General features: G+C 35.9%; 1 protein-coding gene across 1 annotated transcript in view; it reads right to left on the bottom strand.

Moving 5' to 3' along the window:
- Window positions 1-2,844: 2,844 nt before the first annotated feature.
- The window catches only part of LOC115032168 (triadin-like), a 53,031-nt gene continuing 32,503 nt past the window's right edge, over window positions 2,845-23,372 (bottom strand). The window contains exons 3-4 of the mRNA XM_029482957.1: window positions 13,598-13,651; window positions 2,845-2,962 (exon numbers count right to left, since the gene is read on the bottom strand). Coding sequence (XP_029338817.1) covers window positions 2,922-2,962; window positions 13,598-13,651 — 95 coding nt within the window. The 3' untranslated portion in view covers window positions 2,845-2,921. The remainder of the gene's footprint in view (window positions 2,963-13,597; window positions 13,652-23,372) is intronic.

The following is a 23,372-nucleotide window of genomic DNA, read 5'->3' as shown; positions in this document are numbered from 1 at the left end:
TTCCAACTGGTAAGAAGGACACATGCTCCACTATGTTCATAGGAGCCTTATTTATAATAGCCAGAAGCTGGAAAGAACCCAGATGTCCCTCAACATAGGAATGGATACAGAAAATGTGGTACATTTACACAATGGAGTACTACTCAGCTATTAAAAACAATGGATTTATGAAATTCCTATGCAAATGGATGGACTTGGAGGGCATCATCCTGAGTGAGGTAACCCAATCACAAAAGAACTCACACAATAAATACTCACTGAGAAGTGGATATTAGCCCAGAAACTTAGAATACCCAAGATACAAGATACAATCAGCAAAATACATGAAACTCAAGAAGAACGAAGACCATTGTTTGGAAACTTTACCCCTTCTTATAACTTGGAACTAAACACTCATGGAAGGAGTTATAAAGACAAAGTTTGGAACTGAGTTGAACGGATGGACTATCTAGAGACTGCTATACCTGGGGATCCATCTCATAATCAGCCTCCAACCACTGACACCATTGCATACACCAGCCAAATTTTGCTGAAAGGACCATAATATAGCTGTCTCTTGTGAGGCTATGCAGGTGCCTGGCAAACTCAGAAGTGGATGCTCACAGTCAGATATTGGATGACAAAGAGTGCCCCCAATGGAGGAGCTAGAGAAAGTACCCAAGAGTTTAAGGGGTCTGCAACCCTATAGGTGGAACAACAATATGAACGAACCAGACCCTTGGAGCTCTTGTTTCTATCTGGATATGTATCAGAAAATGGCCTAGTTGCCATCATTGGGAAGAGAGGCCCCTTGGTCTTGCAAACTTTATATGTCTCAGTAGGGTGGACCGCCAGGGCCAAGAAGTGGGAGTGGGGGTGTAGGGGAATGGGGGAAGTTGGGGACTTTTGGGATAGCATTTGAAATGTAAATGAGGAAAACACCTAATTAAAAAAAAAAAGAATGAAGTCAAGAAGAGGTAACTGAGACTGAAATGTATGGAAGAATAAATGTCAGGGTCCAACGGAAAATTGGATGGAACATAGGTTAGCAGAGTCTTTGAATCCATAACAAGAGTTTTCTTTTTCCATGAGATATTTTCAAGCTATTCTAAGTACCATATAGTATATTTGGAGAATTTTTCAATAATAGTGGTTTGAGGTATGCTAGTAAGCAAATTCAAAACTAAAAAAATGTCCCGGTGGCATAACAATTGATGGAGTATAATTATTTGGCTTACATATATGAAATTATAATATAACTATTGCTTTATATACCATAATTTTCTTAATGTTTTGTTTTTAGTGTTAATGAATTAAAATTATTTCTAAAAGTAAAAATCACTTCATCATAATGAGCTTACAGAAATACCACACAGATAAATTTGTATGACTACCTAAAACTGTAGTTATTAAAATTACTTCTTTAGCAAATTAAATGATAGATTGTATTTATTCATGAGATCCTATAGAAGACACAAACAAGTAAACATTTTTGAAACTCTAGCATGTCGAAAACTGTGCTGGCAGCTTACTACCTCGTTGTTATCATGACATTTCTGACTCAAAGTGTTTATAACATAAATGACAATGATGGTTTACTACATGCATATGGATAATTAATACATCGATTGAAATGTCATTAAACATTCATTGTGTCTTAGTGGTCTTTATCATGACATTATGGCTCCATTATCTCTAAAATATTAAACAAGATTTTATATTTTGTTTATTTTCCTTTTTCATACACAATAGCTCTTAGTTTTCTATTTAAAGGAAGCAAAATGCAGGCTTCAAGATATTGTGATTAGGTAGTAAGGAAATTAGTCATAAAATATAACCCATGCTTTCTTTTATCATTCTCTGATCAGATGTACACTAATTAGATTAGAGGTGTCATTCCTGCATTAAGTGTGTTTTCTTGTATTTACTGTCATGAAAAAAGCTAAGATTAATTATCAGCATTGCAGCCTTTTGCAAAGTTGTGTGAGAGTTCATTAGAGACATTTGTAGAAGATGATAGGAAATAGAGTAGTCTCAAATCCCACACTTCTTGAAACATTGCCAGATTTCATCTTGGCTGTAATTTGTGTTCTCTCTTTTAGGTATTTTACTTTAGATTTCTTATCACTGGAAATATCCTGTCACCCTTTGTGAAATATGAACCGCCTAAAGCCCTTTGGATTATAATAGTTAAAATTAATACTAATGATGATGATGAGATAATGAAAAGATATCACCATTATCTCTTAATCTCTTGGCCAGAGAGGAGCCTGAGGCTGATAAGTACCTATTATGAGATACAAACGGCCTAATCTTACTGATCATTGATCAGTTTCTTCTAGTAGTTTTGGCCGACCAAAATACACAGAATATTCCAGTTCTGGATTTCTCTGGGTTGTGTTCTTTTGCATCCAGTTACTGTTACATATATACTTTAACTGGATTGCAATATTTGTGAATACAATTTTGGCTTTAATAGTTCATTCAGTTTAACATTATAAACAAAATATATTTTATTCTATATTGTGGCAAAGTAAAATAGGGATGGACATGATATTCGAGGGACTGATTCTTACTTATTTGCAGTTTAGTAGAAGAAAATAAAATCAGGTCATTTTATATACAACATGAAAGGACTTAATATAGGAGAATGATATTTTAGAATTATATAAAACTTTATCAATTTTCCAACCAAGAAGGAGAACTAAGATTTGAACAAACTATATTTTATTATTTGTCTTGAAAACAACTATACTAAAATTATTTTAAAAGTAACTCATCCCTTTTGGTGAGATGAAATAGAAAAGGCACATTCACAAAAAATGCCTGCACATAATAGACCCAGTAATCAAAAGGAATGTGGGTAGGAGAGCAGTCAAATCCAGTTTTGCATATTGGTAAATTGTTCTAGGAAAATGCACAATGATAATTTGCATAAAACATTAAAACATACCTTCTTTCTTCTCATCCTTTCTAGCTGAAGCTGAAATAAAGGAAAGCAAACAGTGTTCAAACATTAACTGAACATTCTTTAGAATACCTCCCATAATATGGAAATCCATCCCAGGAACTCATAAGTTCAGTGACCACCTATGAACTTTTTAACCCATAAAAAGCTATAAGGTTGTAGCTATATATAGTGCTGTGCATGAAGACTTCTTAAAATTCAGAAATAGGAATATAGTGAAAACAATACACATATGGAGTCACACAAACAAGAATACACACTTATGTTTAATGTAATTCATTTTTCATGTAAGATTTACACATTGTTGTGTCTGAGAAACTACAAGTATTCTTAGAAGGTCATAAAACATCATACATGTCTGTATATATAAAAAAAATGTAAACGATTCTCCACAAAAATGTCTACACTGCTGATTTGGATGTTGGTGTTATTTTTTATTTTTAGTATAATATCTTAAATATACTATTTAGAAATTCTACATGAAAATGATAGTGCCTGAACTGAAGCTCTGATTGATGAGGTAGGAAAAGGAGAGATTTTGGAAAATATGCACGTGGACTCAGAGAATAAAATGGAAAATCCAAAGGCATGTTAAGAAAGAACATGGGATATATTAGGTATTAGGACAGAGCTGAATGCCTAGATTGCACAATGATACCTAAGGGGAAAAAGGACATTAAATATGCATACAAGGGTGACATTTTGAGTAGAGATGGTTTGGTTCTAACTTTCATGGGTTAAGCTACAGGTGAATTAACATCCTCTGCCTGTTCACACATATTAGGAAGGAAATCAAGTGATAATGTCTATAATGGAAATTATTCTATTAATATGTTTGCAGTATATTAATTATCATATAATAACTTAAGCAATTGAATGTAAGTACTTTAAATGCTAAGCCCCTGTGTTTTATTTTTAACTTTTTTTATTAGATATTTTATTTACATTTCAAATGTTATCCTATTTCTTGGTTTCCCCTCCCACCCCACCCCACCCCCCATCCCCTCTACCATTCCCCTGCTCACCAAGTCACCTACTCCTGCTTCCTAGCCCTGACATCCCTCTATACTGGGGCATAGAACCATCACAGAACTAAGGGCCTCTCCTTCCCTTGGAGCATCTTCTGGGTATATGCCCAGGAGTGGTATTGCTGGATCTTCCACTAATACTATGTCCAGTTTTCTGAGAAACCAACAAACTGATTTCCAGAGTGGTTATACCAGCTTGCAATCCCACCAACAATGGAGGAGTGTTCCTCTTTCTCCACCTCATCCCCAGCAACTGCTGTCACCTGAGTTTTTGATCTTAGCCATTCTGACTGGTGTGAGGTGGAATCTCAGAGTTGTTTTGGTTTGCATTTCCCTGATGACTAAGCAGGTTGAACATATTTTTTAGGTGCTTCTCAGCCATTCTGTATTCCTCAGATGAGAATTCTTTGCTTAGTTTTGTATCCAATTTTTAATAGGGTTATTTGGTTCTCTGGAGTCTAACTTCTTGAGTTCTTTGTACATATTGGATATTAGCCCTCTATGGGATATAGGGTTGGTAAAGATCTTTTCCCAATCTATTGGTTGACTTTTTGTCTTATTGACAGTGTCCTTTGCCTTATGGAAGACTTGTAATTTTATGAGGTCCCATTTGCCAATTATTGATCTTACAGCATAAGCCATTGCTGTTGTGTTCAGGAATTTTTCTCCTGTGCCCATATATTCAAGACTCTTCCCCACTTTCTCCTATATAAGTTGTCTCTGATTTTATGTGGAGGTGCTTGATCCACTTAGACTTGAGCTTTGTACAAGAGATAAGAATGGATCAATTCTCATTCTTCTACATGCTTACCCCAAGATGAACAAGCACCATTTGTTGAAAATGCTATCTTTTTTCCACTGGATGGTTTTAGCTCCTTTGTCAAAGATCAAATGACCATAGGTGTGTGGGTTCATTTCTGGGTTCTACAGTTCTATTACATTGATTTCCCTATCTGTCACTGTACCAGTACCATGCATTTTTTTTAAATCACTATTGTTCTGTAGTACAGCTTGACATAAAGGATAGTGATTCCACTATTATTCTATTATTGTTGAAGTTCTATTATTGTTGAGGACAGTTTTTGCTATCATAGGATTTTTATTATTCCAGATGAACTTGCAAATTGCCCTTTCTTACTCTGTGAAGAATTAAGTTGGAAATTTGATGAGGATTGCATTTAGTCTGTAGATTGCTTTCAGCAATATGGCCATTTTTACTACATTAATCCTGCCAATCCATGAGCATGGGAGATCTTTCCATCTTCTGAGATTTTCTTTTATTTCTTTCAGAGACTCGAAGTTCTTCTCATACAGAGCTTTTACTTCCTTAGTTAGAGTCATACCAAGGTATTTTATATTATTTGTGATTATTTTGAAGAATGTTGTTTCAAGAATTTCTTTTATCCTTTGTGTAGAGAAAGGCCACTGATTTGTTTGAGTGGATTTCAGCTACTTGCTGAAGTTGTTCATCAAGTTTAGGAGTTCTGTGGTGGAATTTTTGGGGCACCTAAGTATACTATCATATCATCTGCAAATAGTGATAATTTCACTTCTTCCTTTCCAATTTGTATCCTTTTGATCTCCTTTTGTTGTCTAATTGCTCTGCCTAGAACTTCAAGTACTATATTTGATAGGAAGGGAGAGAATGGGTAGCCTTGGTAGTCCCTGGTTTTAGTGGAATTGCTTCAAGTTTCTTTCCATTTAGATTGATGTTGGCTACTGATTTTCTGTATATTGCTTTTATTATATTTAGGTATGGGCCTTGTATTCCTGATATTTCCAAGACTTTTATCAAGAAGGGATGTTGGATTTTGACAAATGCTTTCTAAGCATCTAATGAGATGATCAGGTTTTTTTTTTTTCTGAGTTTATTTATATAGTGGATTATGTTGAAGTATTTACATATGCTGAACCATCCCTACATCCCTGGAATGAAGCCTACCTGATCATGATCATGATGGATTATCATTTTTGATCTGCTCTTGGATTCAGTTTGTGAGAATTTTATTGAATATTTTTGCATCGATATTAATAAGGAAATTGGTCTGAAGTTCTCTTTCTTTGCTGGGTCCTTGTATGGTTTAGGTATCAGAGTAATTGTGGCTTCATAGAATGAGTTGGGTAGAGTACCTTCTGTTTCTATTTTGTGGAATAGTTTGAGGAGTATTGGTATTAATTCTTCTTTGAAGGTCTGACAGAACTCTACACTAAACCCATTTTGTCCTGAGCTTTTTCAGTTGGGAGACTATTAATGCCTGCTTCTATTTCTTTGGGGGATATAGGGCTGTTTAGATCATTAACCTGATCTTGATTCAACTTTGGTACCTGGTATCTGTCTAGGAACTTGTCCATTTCATCCAGGTTTTCCAGTTTTGTTGAGAATAGGCTTTTCTAATAGGATCTGATGATTTTTTTTTTATTTCCTCAGATTCTGGTGTTATGTCTCTGTTTTCATTTCAGATTTTGTTAATTAGGATACTGTCCCTGTGCCCTCTTGTTAGTCTGGCTAAGGGTTTGTCTATTGTGCTGATTTTCTCAAAGAGGCAGCTCCTGGTTTGGTTGATTCTTTGTATCGTTCTTTTTGTTTCCACTTGGCTGATTTCAGCCCTGAGTTTGATNATTTCCTTCCTTCTACTTCTCTTGGGTGAGTTTGCTTCTTTTTGTTCTAGATCTTTCAGGTGTACTGTTAAGCTGCTAATGTATGCTCTCTCCAGTTTCTTTTTGTAGCCACTCATAGCTATGAGGTTTACTATTAGGACTGCTTTCATTGCATCCCATATGTTGTGGCTTCATTATCATTAAACTCTAAAAGATCTTTAATTTCTTTATTGCTTCCTTGACCATGTCATCATTGAGTATAGTGCTGCTCAGCTTCCATGTGTATGTGGGATTTCTGTTATTTATATTGTTATTGAAGATCAGGCTTAGTCTGTGGTTATCTGATAGGATGCATGAGGTTATTTCAATATCTTTTGTATCTGTTGAGACCTGTTTTGTGGCTGTATATGCACAATTTTGGATAAGGAACCATGAGGTTATGAGAAGAAGGTATATCCTTTTTTTTTAGGATAAAATATTTTATAGATATCTGCTAAATCCATTTGTTTCATAACTTCTGTTATTTTCACTGTGTCTCTGTTTAGTTTCTGTTTTCATGATCTGTCCATTGATGGTAGTGGGATGTTGAAATCTCCCACTTTTATTGTGTGCTGTACAATGTGTTCTTTGAGCTTTAGTAAAGTTTCTTTAATGAATACAGATGCCCTTTTATTTGGGGCATACATGTTCAAAATTGACAGTTCATCTTCGTAGATTTTACCTTTGAAAAGTATGAAGTGTCCCTCCTCCTTTTTTGATAACTTTAGGTTGAAAGTCAATTTTATTCAATCTTAGAATGGCTACTCCAGCTTGTTTCTTGGGGCCATGTGCTTGGAAAATTGTTTTCCAGCCTTTCATTCTGAGGTAGTGTCTATCCTTTTCTCTGAGATGAGTTTCCTGTAAGCAGCAAAATGTTGGGTCTTGTTTGTGTAGCCAGTTTGTTAGTTTATGTCTTTTTATCGGGGAGTTGAGTCCATTGATATTAAGAGATATTAAGGAAAAGTAATTGTTGCTTCCTGTTATTTTTGGTTTTAAAGTTCATGTGGCTATCTTCTTTTATGTTTGTTGAAAGATTACTTGCTTTTACTAGGGCCTAGTTTCCCTCCTTGTGTTGTTCTCTTTATGGTCCTTTGAAGGGCTGGATTCATGGAAACATATTAAGTAAATTTGATTTTGTCATGGAATACTCTGGTTTCTCCATCTATTGTAATTGAGAGTTTTGTTGGGTATAGTAGTCTATTCTGGCATTTGTGTTCTCTTAGGGTCTGTATGACATCTGTCCAGGATCTTCTGGCTTTATAGTCTCTTGTGAGAAGTCTGCTGTAATTCTGATAGTGAAAGAAAGATGAAATTTCAAGACCTGTAAGTCATATAAAGTACTCAGAAATTGCTGGTTGTTTGTGAGCCTTGAGGCTGCCTGGGGCTGAGAAAAAAGAAAAACAAACCCGGGTATGCTCTGTAGTTAAAACATTCCTGGGAACAGTTTAACCTTAAAGATAAAGAGGAATGTGAGGAGCATAACAGGGCTATCTGAACTGAGTCAACAACTCACAGAACTCTGACACCCTGCACGTACATGTAATTTTTCTGCTGATATTTGAATAAGCCAATAGTGTGTTGCTATGTTGAATTCCACACCCCTAAAAACCCCTAGCTTTCGAGCCTTGTGGCTGACATCCATTATCTCCTGTGTGGGATGCATGTCGGTGGTCCGGAGCTCCATCATTAAACTGCCTCATGTGATTACAGCAATGGATTCTCGTGTTTCTTTGGGTGCTCTCTCACTCCCGAGGCTAGAGTGGGGGTCCCTGAAAGGGGGTCTTACAATAGTTCTGCCTTTATATATTACTTGACCTTTTTCCCTTACTACTTTTAATATCCTTTCTTTGTTTCGTGCATTTGGTGTTTTGATTTTTATGTGACAGGAGGAATTTCTTTTCTGATCAATCAATTTGGTGTTCTGTAGGCTTCTTGTATGTTCATGGGCATTTATTTCTTAAGGTTACAGAAGTTTTCTTCTATAATTTTGTTGAAGATACTTACTGGACCTTTAAGTTGGAAATCTTCCTTCTCATCTATACCTACTATCCTTAGGTTTAGTCTCATTCTGTCCTGAATTTCCTAGATGTTTTGGGTTAGGATCTTTTTGCATTTTATATTTTCTATGATTGTTGTGTCTGTGTTTTGTATGGGATCTTTTGCACCTGAGTGTCTCTCTTCTATCTCTCTATTCTGTTGGTGATGATTGCATCTGTGGCTCCTGATTTATTTCCTAGGTTTTTTTATCTCCAGTTTTCTCCCTTTATGATTTCTTTATTGTTTCTACTTCCAGTTTTAGATCCTGGAATGTATTGTTTGATTCCTTCACATGTTTGGTTGTGTTTTCCTGTAATTCTTTAAAGGATTTTTTCATATCCTCTTTAAGGGTTTCCACTTGTTTATCTGTGTTCTCCTGTATTTCTTTAAGGGAGTTATTAATGTCCTTCATTAAAAATGCTCTACCAATATCATGAGATGTGATTTTTATCTGAAGCTTGCTTTTCTAGTGTGTTGGGGTATCCAGGACTCATTGTGTTGGGAATACTGGGTTCTGATTATGCCAAAAAGTCTTGGTTTCTGTTGTTAAGATTCTTATATTTTCCTTTCACGATCTGGTTATCTCTGGTGTTAGATGTTCTTGCTGTCTCTGGGTGTCACTTGTTACGCCCATGAGTCTGTAAGCCTGTGTCAGCACTCCTGGGAGTGGCATAGAGAGCTGTGCAACAGCCCCACCTCTTGGATGTAGATGTAGGCCCGTAGGACCTTGTCCCAGATGCTCTTCCACTTCTGTGGTCTGTGCCCTTCTCAGTGGCCCTACCTTAGAGAGTCCCTGGTGTGAAAATTGTGATTTCCCCTGAGTCCTAGGGTCAGAGCACTCTCTTGAAGCAAGCTCTCCTCTAGCAGGGAAAGTGCACAGAGGGCTGTGGAACAACTCCACCTCCTGGATGCAGGTGTAGTCCTGTAGGGCCCTGTCCCAGCAGCTCTGCCTGTGAGCTCCTGAGTGGTTATAATTTAGTTTTGTATCACATTTCATTTTCATTTTCAATTTGTTTACTTCAAAATTGTCTACTATGAACTATTGGCACTTGTGCATAAACTTTGTCTCCTCATGTATTACTTGAAAACACCAATTATATCTTATCTACTAAATGAAAGATCTATGGAAATTCTGCACTGCTAATTGTTCTCATTATGCTATTTCTTACATTAGTGCATCACTGTCATTTCTTTGAATACACTCAACAGTATCTGACCCTGCTAAATCAACATGGGCAACCACTTTTCTAATGAGTAGGGCTCTCTAACATAAAGATGAGACTCTAGATTATTGGTCATTCATCAGTAAATAATTTATTTGAAAGCAAAAATTTCAGATGTCACTTTGTGTACTGGCTGGTTCTCTGTGTCAACTTGCCACAAGCTGGAGTTATCACAGAGAAAGGAGACTCCCTTGAGTAAATGCCTCCATGAGATCCAGCTGTAAGATATTTTCTCAATTAGTGATCAAGGATGGGAGGGCCCATTGTAGGTGGTGCCATTCATGGGCTAGAAGTCATGGGTTCTATAAGAAAGCAAGCAGACAAAGAGTGGAGCAGAGACTGAAGGAAAGGCTATCCAGAGACTGCCCCACCTGGGGATTCATCCCATATGCAGCCACCAAACACAGACACTACTGCTGATAACAAGAAGTGCTTGCTGACAGGAGCCTGATATAGTTGTCTGTTGAGAGACTCTGCCAGAGCCTTACCAACACAGATGCATATGCTTGCAGACAACCATTGGACTGAGCAAGGGGACCGCAATGGGGAAGAACTGAAGGAGCTTAAGGGGTTTGCAACCCCATAAGAAGAATAGCAATTATCAACCAACCAGATCCACCCCCCCACCCCCAGAGCTCCCGGCGACTAAACCAACAACCAAAGAACACAAATGGAGGGACCCATGGCTCTAGCTGCATATGTAGCAGAGGATGGCCTTGTCTGGCATCATTGGGAGGGGAGGCCCTTGGTACTGGGAGTAATGCTAGGGCATGAATGCAGGAGTGGGTGAGTGGGGGAGCACTCTCATGGAAGCAGGGAGAGGAGGTATGATGTCTTTTTTTTCCCATAGGGGAAATTGGGGGGGGGATAACATTTGAAATGTAAATAAACAAAATAACCAATTAAAAAAAAAAAAAAGCAATCTCAGCAAGCCAGGGCAAGCAAGCCAGTAAGCAGCATTCCTTCATGGCCTCTACATCATCCAAGTTCCTGCCCTATATGAGTTCCTGTCCTGACTTCCTTTGGTGATGAATAGCTATGTGGAAGTGTAAGCCGAATAAACCCTTTCCTCCACAACTTGCTTCTTGGTCATGATGTTTTGTGCAGGAATACAAACCCTGACTAAGACACCTTGCCTAATGTAGTTTAGTGTAAAAGCACTGAACCCATAGGCTTCAGTTGATATTTTAAGTGAATTGTCACATATATTTCAATGCTTCTGTTTCAACTTCATTAACATCAGGCTCAAGTAAATTTGATTCATGATTCAAATTGCACTTCTACTATTGTGTGGCTATCAAAATTTCCAGGTAAAATAGAAGGAAATAAAACCTTTGTACTTTGTATAAGAAAAGTAACACACTTTGATATGTCTATACACAGATACATCCATATATGAACACTATAATAACTCTTATTACAAAAAGTTATTTGCCTGTGGAATTTACCCTGATATTTATTTTCACAGACTCACTATAGTTTTCTATCTCAAATAATATTTATTGCCTTCAACATCAAAACTTTCATAAAAGAAACAATTTTATTTCAGCAAAAAAAAATGTAAAATGGGCTCTATAATCTTTAACTATGCTAGCATAAATTGCTTATAAATAAGATTTTGGTCAGATACAATACATTCAGTTTTATCTCACAGCACGCTGTATGCTAATAAGTTTGCTGCAAGGCACTTCTACCCAGAAAAAAAATCATATCACTGTCCAAAGACATGTCTTTTATTGCTAAGTACTGCAGTACTGAATAATCTGGTGTAGAAGAGAAAATGAAAAACCTGTCCCCCATGTATTCCCCATTGTTTTCTAAAAGTGTTCTCTAACTTTTCAGAGGTAACAATGGTAGAATACTTGTGACCCTGTTTTATGTTTTGTCAAATTAATTCTCCTATTTGAGAATCTACTCCTTCTACTGTGTAGGCCCCAAGGATGTCATTGACTGATGGAACTGATTTTCTTGCATGGTTCATAAAGTTAAGGTAATTATTTTTGTAATATATCTAGATGCCAGCTTTTGGAATATGAGCATTTAGAAAGCAATATTGATTTTATAACATTCCAATAGTCTCTTCTAACATGAAACAAATCATAAAATATAACCAGTTTAGCCAAACCATTAGAAATACTTGGATTAGTAGTGAATCTGTGTATTTTTATATACTTATTATCTGAGATTTACATTTTAGAATATATATTAAAGCATCATGAAATAAACTTGGAGACAATGCACTGATTTATTTATTTTTTCATTTTGGTATGTAAAGTTAGCATCATTATCAATAGAACTTTTCCAAATGGATAAGGAAATGCTTGCTTTTAAGACTTGCGTTTCTGGTACTGGAAGCTATTCTACAAGGTAATAGAGTAGAAAATAACCACCAACCCAGCCACTAACCCTTCAGTCTAAAATCGTGACCTTCCTACAAGATACTATGGTGCAGTGGTGGCACAGAGCTTGTTGAAATAACCAACCAATATCTAACTGGATTAAAGTCCAGCCCATTAGATGAAACCTGCTTGAGGAGCCAAGAGCCTGAGACTAGATAAGCCAACTAATACTGCTTTGCTAAAGAACATACCAACAAGTCAACATTCTGCTATACTAACAAATCAGTTACTTGTTCAGCCATCCTCAGGGAACTTTCCTCCTGCAGTAGATGGGAAAAATACAGAGACACACAGGTAGACAATGTGAAAAACTTTAAAGCACTGCCCTAAATATGATGCTTCTGATAACTCCTACCCCTTAACAGCTTAGGAAAGCCTACAGGAAAGGAGGGAGAAAGATTATAAGAGCCAGAGGGAATAGAGGACACCAAAGAATCAAAGCCAACAGTGAGGACACACAGGAAACCTATGAACTGATACAGTCACAAAGACTGACAGTGTGCACAAGATCTACACAGGCCTGTATCTTATGAGGTCCCAGTGCTGAGAAATGAGCTGAATACAAGAACACATCCTTAGCATAGAAGCTTTCTCAAATTGGTTACTACATGCAAATAAAAAAAATAGTTTTTCTCTTAGAGAGTCTCACTGAGTATAAACACTACTCTTAGGACATGACCCCATCCATAGCCATAGATGACCAGCACAAACAAACAAAAACTTTAGTGGTATCTTTGAGGGTACTTTTATATACAATGCTTTGGTTAGTTTTGTTTGTTTTTTGTTTGGTTGGTTTTGGTTTTTTGTTTTGTTTTTTCCTAACAGTTCTTTTACTTATAAGTTAAGGTTTCTGATTTTGTGTTTTGGGGGGATTTCTATGTGTGCCTATGTCTACATGTCTTTTCTTTTCTTTTCTTTTCTTTTCTTTTCTTTTCTTTTCTTTTCTTTTCTTTTCTTTTCTTTTCTTTTCTTTTTACTTGGCTCTTTGTTTTCCCGGTCATTAGTTTGTTTTGTCCCATTCAGATATGTTTGTTCATATTTTATTTTACTTTGTTTTATTTTTAGATGCATATAAAAAAAAAGAGTGTGGATTTAGGTGGATGAGGATGTGGGGAAGATCTGGTAAAAGTTGAGAAACATAGGAATCATAACCAGAATATACATTCTATTTTCAATAAAAATTAATACTTGAAAGTTTGTTTACTGAAGAAGAGTGGCCAGCAGATGGTGCCCTTCTGCAATAAACAGCTTTTGCTTTGTCAATAAAATGCTATGAAGTTACAATAGGAAAAGGCAAGTAGTATGTTTAAAGAGTTGCTTTCTTACCTTGTGTTGTGAGTTTGGCGGTCATTTGTTTGGTTTCAGGAGGTTTGCCTGGTTCTTCAAGGAAAAAAAAAGATGGATAATTTACAATTCACAAGTAGTTCAAAACAATATAGAAAAAAGATGAAAAATTACACAATAATGATTATTAACTTTGATTTTTCAGTTTTTTCTTTTGACAGTCTCATACATAAGGATTGTATTTACATCCTTCTTACTCTCCCCTTTACCCTCACCAGCTCCTCCTGCACCCTCTCAATATTTATGGCATCTTTAGATTTAATTACTGTTGTTTTACACACACACACACACACACACACACACACACACCTACTGACTACATTTAGTATTGCTATTATGTTCACAGATTTATAGATGACCACTTGGAATTAGAACCTTATTATATTGTCATGCCCATTTGGTTTTATTGTTCAGGTGTTTTTAGGAAACATTGTTAAGATTTCATGGGGGCAGCTTTCTTGTCATCTCTACATGACACTAATTCTCAGTTGGCATCCTTTCCTCTGGCTCTTACATTTTTTTTCTCCTCCTCTCTTCTGTGATGTTCCTTGAGTATAGGGCTGCATTATTGATGTGTCAAATGGAACCTGGCTAATTCTATGAGTTTTTGACCCATTGTGTTTTCTGTAATATTTTCTATCTTCTGCAAAATGAAACTTCTTTGATAAGGCAAGGGTTATCTGTGGATATAAGGGCAGCTATTAAGAATACATGTGAAAATTATACATAGAAGCTTTGTTTTTAATACTTAGATTTTTTTCTTAATAAATTTATTCATTAATGGAATTTCAGAAAAACGGACATATAAAAACAAAAATTCATGAAATATATTACAGCATAAGAGATTCTAAAAACTGAACAACCTCATTGTTCGCTATTTAGCACCTAGAATCAAAGACTCTCAAACTCCTTTATGAATTATTTCTGTATGGCCAGCCTTTTATATTTAGATTAAAAACTGGTCCACTGAATGTCACTGAAGATAATATAAGAATAATTCCAAGGACAATCATTTTTAATCTGGAGCCTGCCTGTATCACTAAGATGCCACTACCCACATTATTGTCCTTTCCATCACATTTACCATGGCCTTGAGCAAAAATATGTTATGAAGAGAGTAATTTGAGTCTTTCTTCCATGTTATATTAGAGATTTTTGTTGTCATTGCTTTTCTCCATTCCTTGTTCTGCATTTTATAAAATAATATCATACAGAACTCCACTTATATGACAGACATATAAATAAAGATTTTAGAATAAATTGAGCTTTCATAACACAGTTCATTTCACTTAGCATGTTAGATTATTGCCTTTATTAACATTTTTTATAGAATCATTCAACAATATGGAGAGAAAGATTTATCCCTTCTGGTCAACTATCTTCATTCATAATTTGAGACTTAGAGTACATAATTTAGTCTATATGTAAATATATTATATTATTTATATATATGTAAATATCATATGGATGACACATATGTTTTCAGTCTTTCATTTCATATCAACATATTTAAAATTATACTATTTAGAAGTATAAAAGCATCATCAGAAGATATGACTGAGTGATCAAGCACTGACAGTGAGTGCTCAGCCTTATGTGACATTTGTTTTACTCTCCTCCACACCCAAGGATCAGAGAACATTATGAAAGAGGGAGTAAAAGATTATAAGTGCCTGTGGATGGAGAGGAGATTTGGAAATGTTGACTTCTTTACAGGTTAGGTCCATCAGACTCATGAATAGCTGTACATGCCTGCACATAATTTGAATATGATCACACACATCAGTTGAAGCATGAGAGGACTGGGACCTTGAAGCTCATCATTGCTGAGAAACTATTATCAGTTTATAGCTTCTGGCAGAGGGATAATAATTTTTCCCTGAGGGTGTGGTTTCTGGTAAGCTACCCATTGCATGACCCTGCTCACATGCATAAATGGGCATCCTTATTGGACTCAGTAAATTACTAATTTAAAATCAAATAAATAAAGGCCAAAAAGATGGTTCAGGTGTGAGAACATCTATTGCTTTTCCAGGGAACTTGAGTTTTGTTCCCATAACGTAAATCAAGAAGATCACAGCTTCCTGTAGTTCCCCAGTGATTGGTTTACTCTGGGCTCTGAGAGTAATTGTTCATAATCACACATATACTCACAAACACACACACACACACACACACTTAGAAGTAATATAAGCAAATCTTCAAAAATAAACAATTGGAACATAAAATTGGGAGGGAGATATGACATCTTGAAGGGCTTCAGTGGAACTGGATTTAAGTTGAAGGAACAAATAGAATCAATATACTATGTAGAGAATGATAAGCTAAACTTATCAATATAATAATAGCAATAATATAATAATATAACATAATAATAGCAATAGCCGCGCATGGTAGCAATCACTTGTAACTGTAGCATTGACTGGACACAATCAGATTCCTAGGGCTTCCTATCCAGACAGTCTAGCCTACTTGGCAAGTTCCAAGCCAATGAGAGAACTTGTCTTGAAATCAAGTGAACTATGTTGCTATGAAAGAACACCTGAAATTGTCGTCTAGCCTCCACACACACGTGTACACACACGTACATATTTATATAGGAACACACATGTGCAAATCTACATATACTAATTCTTTCCATCCTTCCTCTCCCACCCCCCCCCCCCCCCCCCCCCCCCCCCCCCCCCCCCCCCCCCCCCCCCCCCCCCCCCCGCTCTCTCTCTCTCTCTCCCACTCTTGCCATAAATATACCCCTGATGATGATGATGATGATGATGGTGATGATGAAAAAGGATTTTATATTCTGTGATGAATGAACTTGTTTTGTCTTTTGTTTCAGAGATAAGTTTTCATTTATATCAGAGCCATCATTACAAACATGCTAACACTTCAGTTTTTATATGAAGAATATTGTTTATTTATCATCATCATCATCATAGTTATAGTTACTTATTCAAGGCCTGGTTTCTGATTGATCATGCCTCAGTAACACATGAATGGAAAAAATTAAGACCGTAGGCTCTATCCCAGGCCCCTCTCTGAGATTTGACTTCATCTGTTTCTTCACCAGAAAATCACATTACCTTATCAATCCACACTGGTTTATTTTTAATACTTTCAGTGGATTAACGTTCATTTCTTTTAAGTTTTAAGTGTTCTGCTTGTATGTATGTATGTGTACTACATCTATGCCTGAAAGTCTCTCAGACCAAAAAAGGGTGTTCAGTACCCTGGATACATACAGGTGTGAATTGTCATGTGGATGCTTGGAACTGATGAGGGACCTCTGCATAAACATCAAACATTTTAACAGCTGGCTGGAGCATCATTAAACATTCCCAAATTCATTTTAGAGAGAACAATTTTTAATGTCTACTTGTAAAGGGGAAATTTTAACAGAAGCAAATTTTAGGGTCATAATGACAGCATGAGTCCCTCACAATACCATGTTGTCCTTCTCTGAGTAAACTCTTAAGTTAATATGTGATAATTCACAACCTATTATGTGAACTGCATGCCAGGAGAAACTAACAATTTAAAATCAAAATGCCTTTTCAACAACTCTGACAATTTGCTTCCACTCGGCAATAGTATCAGCCTCTGAGCAACCAAGAACATGTGCAAAGACTATCAGATTTGACATCTGGCCTGTACATAGCACTTCTATCTTCAAAACCATATGGTTTAAAGAGCAAACTCAATCCTGAGACCATAAATTCACAAGAAAAGTGGCAATGAGTAATCCTTGAGTAATATGTTAGATCTGTCACTTCAGCAAATAACAATAAAATAGAAAATAAAGAGTACACTAAATAAAAGAACAACCGGACACAAGAAATGAAATAAACACAAGCAAGTGTGAGGCAAAGAAATGAGAATCAATACCGTTGTCTACACATTCATCATTTCTCAATCCCAGTCTACTGGGCACAACAGTGAAAACTTGAGTCTCAGAGTAGTCATACATTTAAGTTACTTACACAAATGTTTCTTCACACTATCCTACAAATCCCTTAGTATCATTAATTACTTACTCATCATTGTAACTCACACTTAGAAGACTACTGACAAGATTATCACTAATAAAGCCATAAAAGTTGTATTTAAAAAACTAATGATAATGGGAAAAAATCAACTGACCAGACTGATATAAAAATACAAAACAAAAATACCTTTCTCTTTCTATTAGATGTATATTATACAGAAATCCTTTTCATTTTAAAGATCAGAACTTGATTTTCAATAGATTATGTAGGGACCAGAGAAAACTGGTGAATTTTCTACAATGAGACTATTAATGTCTCACTATTCCATAAAGAAACTAGTTCTTTATGAAGCTAATTATGAAGCAAATTCCTTTTATTAATTTCTAAGAAAAGAAAATTCAAAGTCAGTATCTAGTTTTGCAATGCACATTTAGGTTAAGGTTAAATTTGAAAACTAAATATAGAGCCCCTCACTGGCTACTGGGTGGGATGCTGTGGTCTTCTGGTTCATTCAGCCTACCTCAGCCACCAGAAGAAGGGGCTGCCACTATATAAGGCTTTATAAGTACACGATGCAAAGGAACAAAGACTGGTACTTTGATTGTTTGTGGAGCACCTGGTTTGAAGAATATAAGAATGAGATAGTTATGGCACAGGTATCACATCTACTGAGGGAGGCAAAATTAGTATCCTCAGCCATATATCTTTCTTGAATCTGCTGGGGGCACTTCCTAGGAGAGATAGGAGTGCTACAAGTTTGCAGTATGGTGCTTACATTTTGAACATCCTGATCACTTTGAGGAAGGTAGAAAGGGAAAAGGGAAGAAGGGAGGAAGGGAGGCAGCTACAGAGACTGAAACAGACACAGGAGACAGGAAACAGAGGAAAGGGGTAATTGAGGGTAGAAAGCTGGGAGCAGAAGGTTAAGCAAGGGCAGGGGAAAACACCACTAGAAGGTTATATGCCTGAAGCTTTGCTTCTTGCTAGAATGGACTTGCCCCCAATGTGGTGGCATATTTTGACCAAACCTCAGGAATAACTATGGTGTACACAGGTACCTCACTGCTCATATTTGCAAGTGAAAGAGATGGCAGAAAACATTTGTATTTGTATTAATAAAAATAAATAAACTTTTGGGTAGGAACTTTTATGTAAACTTCAAGAGAAATCCATAGTAATGAATACAACAGTTAAAGTTGAATCAGCAATATAACATATTTCAAACCCTCAAAGGGTACACATTCTTTTAAAATAAGATACTAGTTGTCCAATGAGCTGCTCAATCGAAGTCAGACTTGTTGTTTTCTCTACTTATAAAACTATAGTTTCCTATTTTCTTATAAAACTACTACTCAACTGGAGAAAGATTAAAAATTAAAATAAGAATGTATGTGCTGCCTGGCGTGGTGGTGTACGCCTTTAATCCCAGCACTTGGAAGGCAGGCGGATTTCTGAGTTCGAGGCCAGCCTGGTATACAGAGTGAGTTCCAGGACAGCCAAGGTACACAGAGAAAACCTGTCTCGAAACAAAAAACAAAAACAAAACAAAAAACAAAAACAAAAAACAAAAACAAAAAACCAAAAAAAAAAAAAAAAGGAATGTATATGCTTAAAAATTCTTAGGTAACACTTCTTGTACTTAGTGCTCGAGGAAAGCATATTTCTGGGATAATACTCCATTTTAGTATAATAATCAGCCTATTGAGATGAAACTAATAGTGAAGCAGTCTTTCGCCACTCTCTGGCCAAGGATGCTGAGGTCTGAAAGGATGGCCCATGTGCTGCAAGATATGCAAATTATAAGACATACAGAAATATGAACATTTTATGGAAAACCATCTGTTTTTGCTAGAGGTTACAAAAATCTAAATTGCCTGCCAGCACCATTTACAAAAGGTAATGCAGTTGAGCCAGAACTCCTTTTCTCCCCGCAGAGAATCCTCAACTAATTATTGTATTTTTCCTACTCTAAAAAGCTCTAGATGGGTTAACAGTGAACAGGTGAGAAAAAAATAAATATGTTCAATGTCTGTTAAAACAGTTCCTATTATTTCTGTTATGACCCTCTAAGGAACCAAAACGATGTTCTTCTCACTGAACTCATTCTAAACTTTTCTTGACTTGAGGGAAAGAAAAAGAGCTTTGCTGTTTCAATTATACATTTAGCTAAAAATATCTACCCATAGATTGTGGAGAAAGCATCAGCCTTTCACAGCAGTATTGGAAAAAACTAAGTATTGAATGACAGATAATTGAAGAGCATCAATCATAACCCTGTGCTTGAGGGTATCACCTAGCTGTCTGAATTGGACAAGTCGGGAGTGGTGCATTTTTAATCGATTACAATTTTAAATTAACTACATTTAAAGGATCAAACAAAGTTTTGTAGTTAAATAGGATGTTACCAAGGGACACAGAAACCCCTGCCCATCCAGAGGCACATTTTTCTTCTGGTTTACACCTGAGCCTGGAGCAGACCATGGGCTTTGGCTCTCTACCCACTCCACCCAACCAAACCCAGAGGCAGCTTGACTCTCAGGAGCCCTGATACACCCAGGGTCTGAGGATCAAAGGATCACAGGGTCAGAGAGACCTGGAATCCCAGAAGTTCTAAAAATAAAACAAAACAAAACAAGACAAAACAAACAAACAAAAACCCCAAAAAACAGGATCATAGGTTCACAGGAGGGACAGATTCCAGTCAGAGAGAGGAAGGCCAGTTAGCATGAGATATAACCAGATGGCAAGAGGTAAGCACAAGAACATAAGCAACAGAACAAATGCTTCTTGTCAACATCAGAACCAAGTTCTGAGGTTATTTCTGTTATCATCAGAACCAAGTTCTTCCACTAAAGCAAGCCCTGGAAACACCAACACACCTGAAAAACTAGATTCAGACTTAAAATCCCATCTCATGAATATGATAGAGGACTTTAAGGACATAACTCCCTTAAAGAAATACAGGAGAACACAGGTAAACAAGTAGAAGGCCTTAAAGAGGAAAAACATAATTTTCTTAAAGAAATAAAGGAAAACACAACCAAACAATTGAAGAAATTGAACAAGACCATCCAGGATTTAAAAATAGAAATAGAAACATTAATGAAAACACAAATAGAGACAACCCCCGAGATGGAAAACCCAGTAAGGAGATCAGGAGTCACAAATTCAAGGATTAGCAACAGAATACAAGAGATTGAAGAAAGAATCTCAGATATATAATATAATATAGAAGACATTGATACAACAGTCAAAGAAAATACAAAATTCAAAAAGCACCTAACTAAAACGTTCAAGAAATCCATAACACAATGAAAGGACCAATCCTAAAAAAAAAAAAAAAGCAGATTCCTAAATAAAATGGCCAGTAAATATCTTCTACAAAATTGTAGAAGAAAACTTCCCTAACCTAAAGAAATAGATATCCATAAACATACAAGAAGCCTACAAAATGTGAAACACATTGGACAAGAAAAGAAATTCCTCCCATCCAGTAATAAAACCACCAAATCTACAGAACAAAGAAAGGATATTAAAAGCAATAAGGGAAAAAAGTCAAGTAACATATAAAAGCAGACCTATCAGAATTACACCAGATTTCTTACCAGAGACTCTAAAAGCCAGAAGATCTTGAACAGGTGTCATACAGACCCTAAGATCAAAAATGCCAGTCCAGGCTACTTTAGCCCACAAATCTATCAATTACCATAGATGAAGAAACCAAGATATTCCATGACAAAAACAAATTTAAACAATATCTTTCCACTGATACAGCCGTACAGAGGAAAATGTAAAGAAAATTCCAAAACAAGAAGGGAATTACACCCAAGAAAAAGCAAGAAATCAATCGTCTCAAACAAAAACAAAAGAAGAGACAACTAAAACATAATTTCATAACAAAAATAACAGAAAGCAACAATCATTGATCGTTAATATCTCTCAACATCAATGGACTCATTTCACCAATAAAAAGACATAGGATAACAGACTGCATATGTAATAAGGACCCAAACTTTTGCTGCATACAGGAAACACATCTCAGTGACAAAGACAGACTTTAACAAAAAATAAACAGATGGAAAACATTTTTCCAAGCAAACAGTGCCAAGAAATAAACTAGTGTAGCAATTCTAGTATCCAATAAAATAGACTTTCAATCAAAAGTTTTCAAAAAAAAAAAAGTGGGGAAGGATACTACTTATCTCATCAAAGAAACAATCCTGAACATCTATGTCCCAAACACCAGGGCAGTCAAATTTGTAAAAGAAACATTCCTAAAGCTCAAAACACACACTGAACCTCATACAATAATAATGGTAAATTTCATTATCTGACTCTCACCAATGAACATATAACAGGAAATAGATATTAAACAGAGCCACAGTGAAACTATGAGAACTTATGAATGAAAAGGTTTTGACAGATAGCTTTTACAGAACATTTTACCCTAAAACAAAGGACTATACCTTCTTCACAGCTCCTCATGGTACCTTCTACAAAATTGACCATATAATTGGTCACAAAACAAGCATCACCAGATACTAGAAGATTGAAATAATCCCATGCATCACTAAGGTCTAAGGCTTCTCTTCAATATCAGCAAAAACAACAGAAAACCCACATATATATGGAAGCTGAACAACTCTCTACATATCTATAACTTGGTAAGGGAAGAAATGAAGAAAGATGTTTTAGAATTTAAGAAAAATGAAGGCACAACATACCAAAACTTACAGGACACAATGAAAGCAGTGCTAAGAGGAAAACTCATAGCTCTGAGTGCCTCCATAAAGAAATTTGAGAGAACATACACTAGCAGTTTAAGAGCACACCTGGAAGCTCTAGAACAAAAAGAAGCAAATACACCCAAGAGGAGTAGAGGCAGGAAATAATCAAACTAAGGGCTGAAATCAACCAAATGGAAACAAAAAGAATGATACAAAGAATCAACCAAATCAGGAGTTGGTTCTTTGAGAAAATCAACAAAATAGATAAACCCTTAGCCAGACTAACCAGGGGCCAAGTGACAGTATCCAAATTAACAAAATCAGAAAAGAAACAGAGACATAACAACAGAAACTGAAGAATTTCTTCAGTGTGTGGGGGACTTTTGGGATAGCATTGGAAATGTAATTGAAATAAATACCCAATAAAAATATGGAAAAAAAGAAAAAAAATCATCAGATTTAACTAAAAAACCTATACTCAACGAAACTAGAAAAATCTACATGAAATGGATGATTTTCTAGACAGATTTAAGGTATCAAAGTTAAATTAGGATCAGTCAAACCATCTAAACAGTCCCATAACCCCTGAAGAAATAGAAGAAATCATTAAATGTCTCCTAGCCAAAAAAAAAAAAAAAAAAAAAAAAAAAAAAAAGCCCAGGGCCAGATTGTTTTAGTGTAAAAAGTTATCAGACCTTCAAAGATGACTTAATACCAATATTTTTCAAATTATTTCATAAAATAGAAACACAAGGAACACTACCCCATATGTGCTATGATGCCACAGTTACACCTAAACCACACAAAGACCAAAGATAGAGAATTTCAGACCAATTTCCCTTATGAATATTGATTAAAAATACCAATAAATTTTTCGAAAACTGAGCGCAAGAACACATCAAAATAATCATCCAACATGATCAAGTAGGATTTCTGCCAGAGATGCAGTGATGGTTCAAATATATGGATATCCATCAACATAGTCCATTATATAAACAAACACAAAGAAAAAAAAACGCATGATCATCCCATTAGCTGCTGAAA

Source organism: Mus caroli, chromosome 10 (assembly GCF_900094665.2).
Source record: "Mus caroli chromosome 10, CAROLI_EIJ_v1.1, whole genome shotgun sequence".
Taxonomy (NCBI): Eukaryota; Metazoa; Chordata; class Mammalia; order Rodentia; family Muridae; genus Mus; species Mus caroli.
Note: the sequence above shows the minus strand (reverse complement) of the source record. Positions and strands in the feature narration are given on the sequence as shown.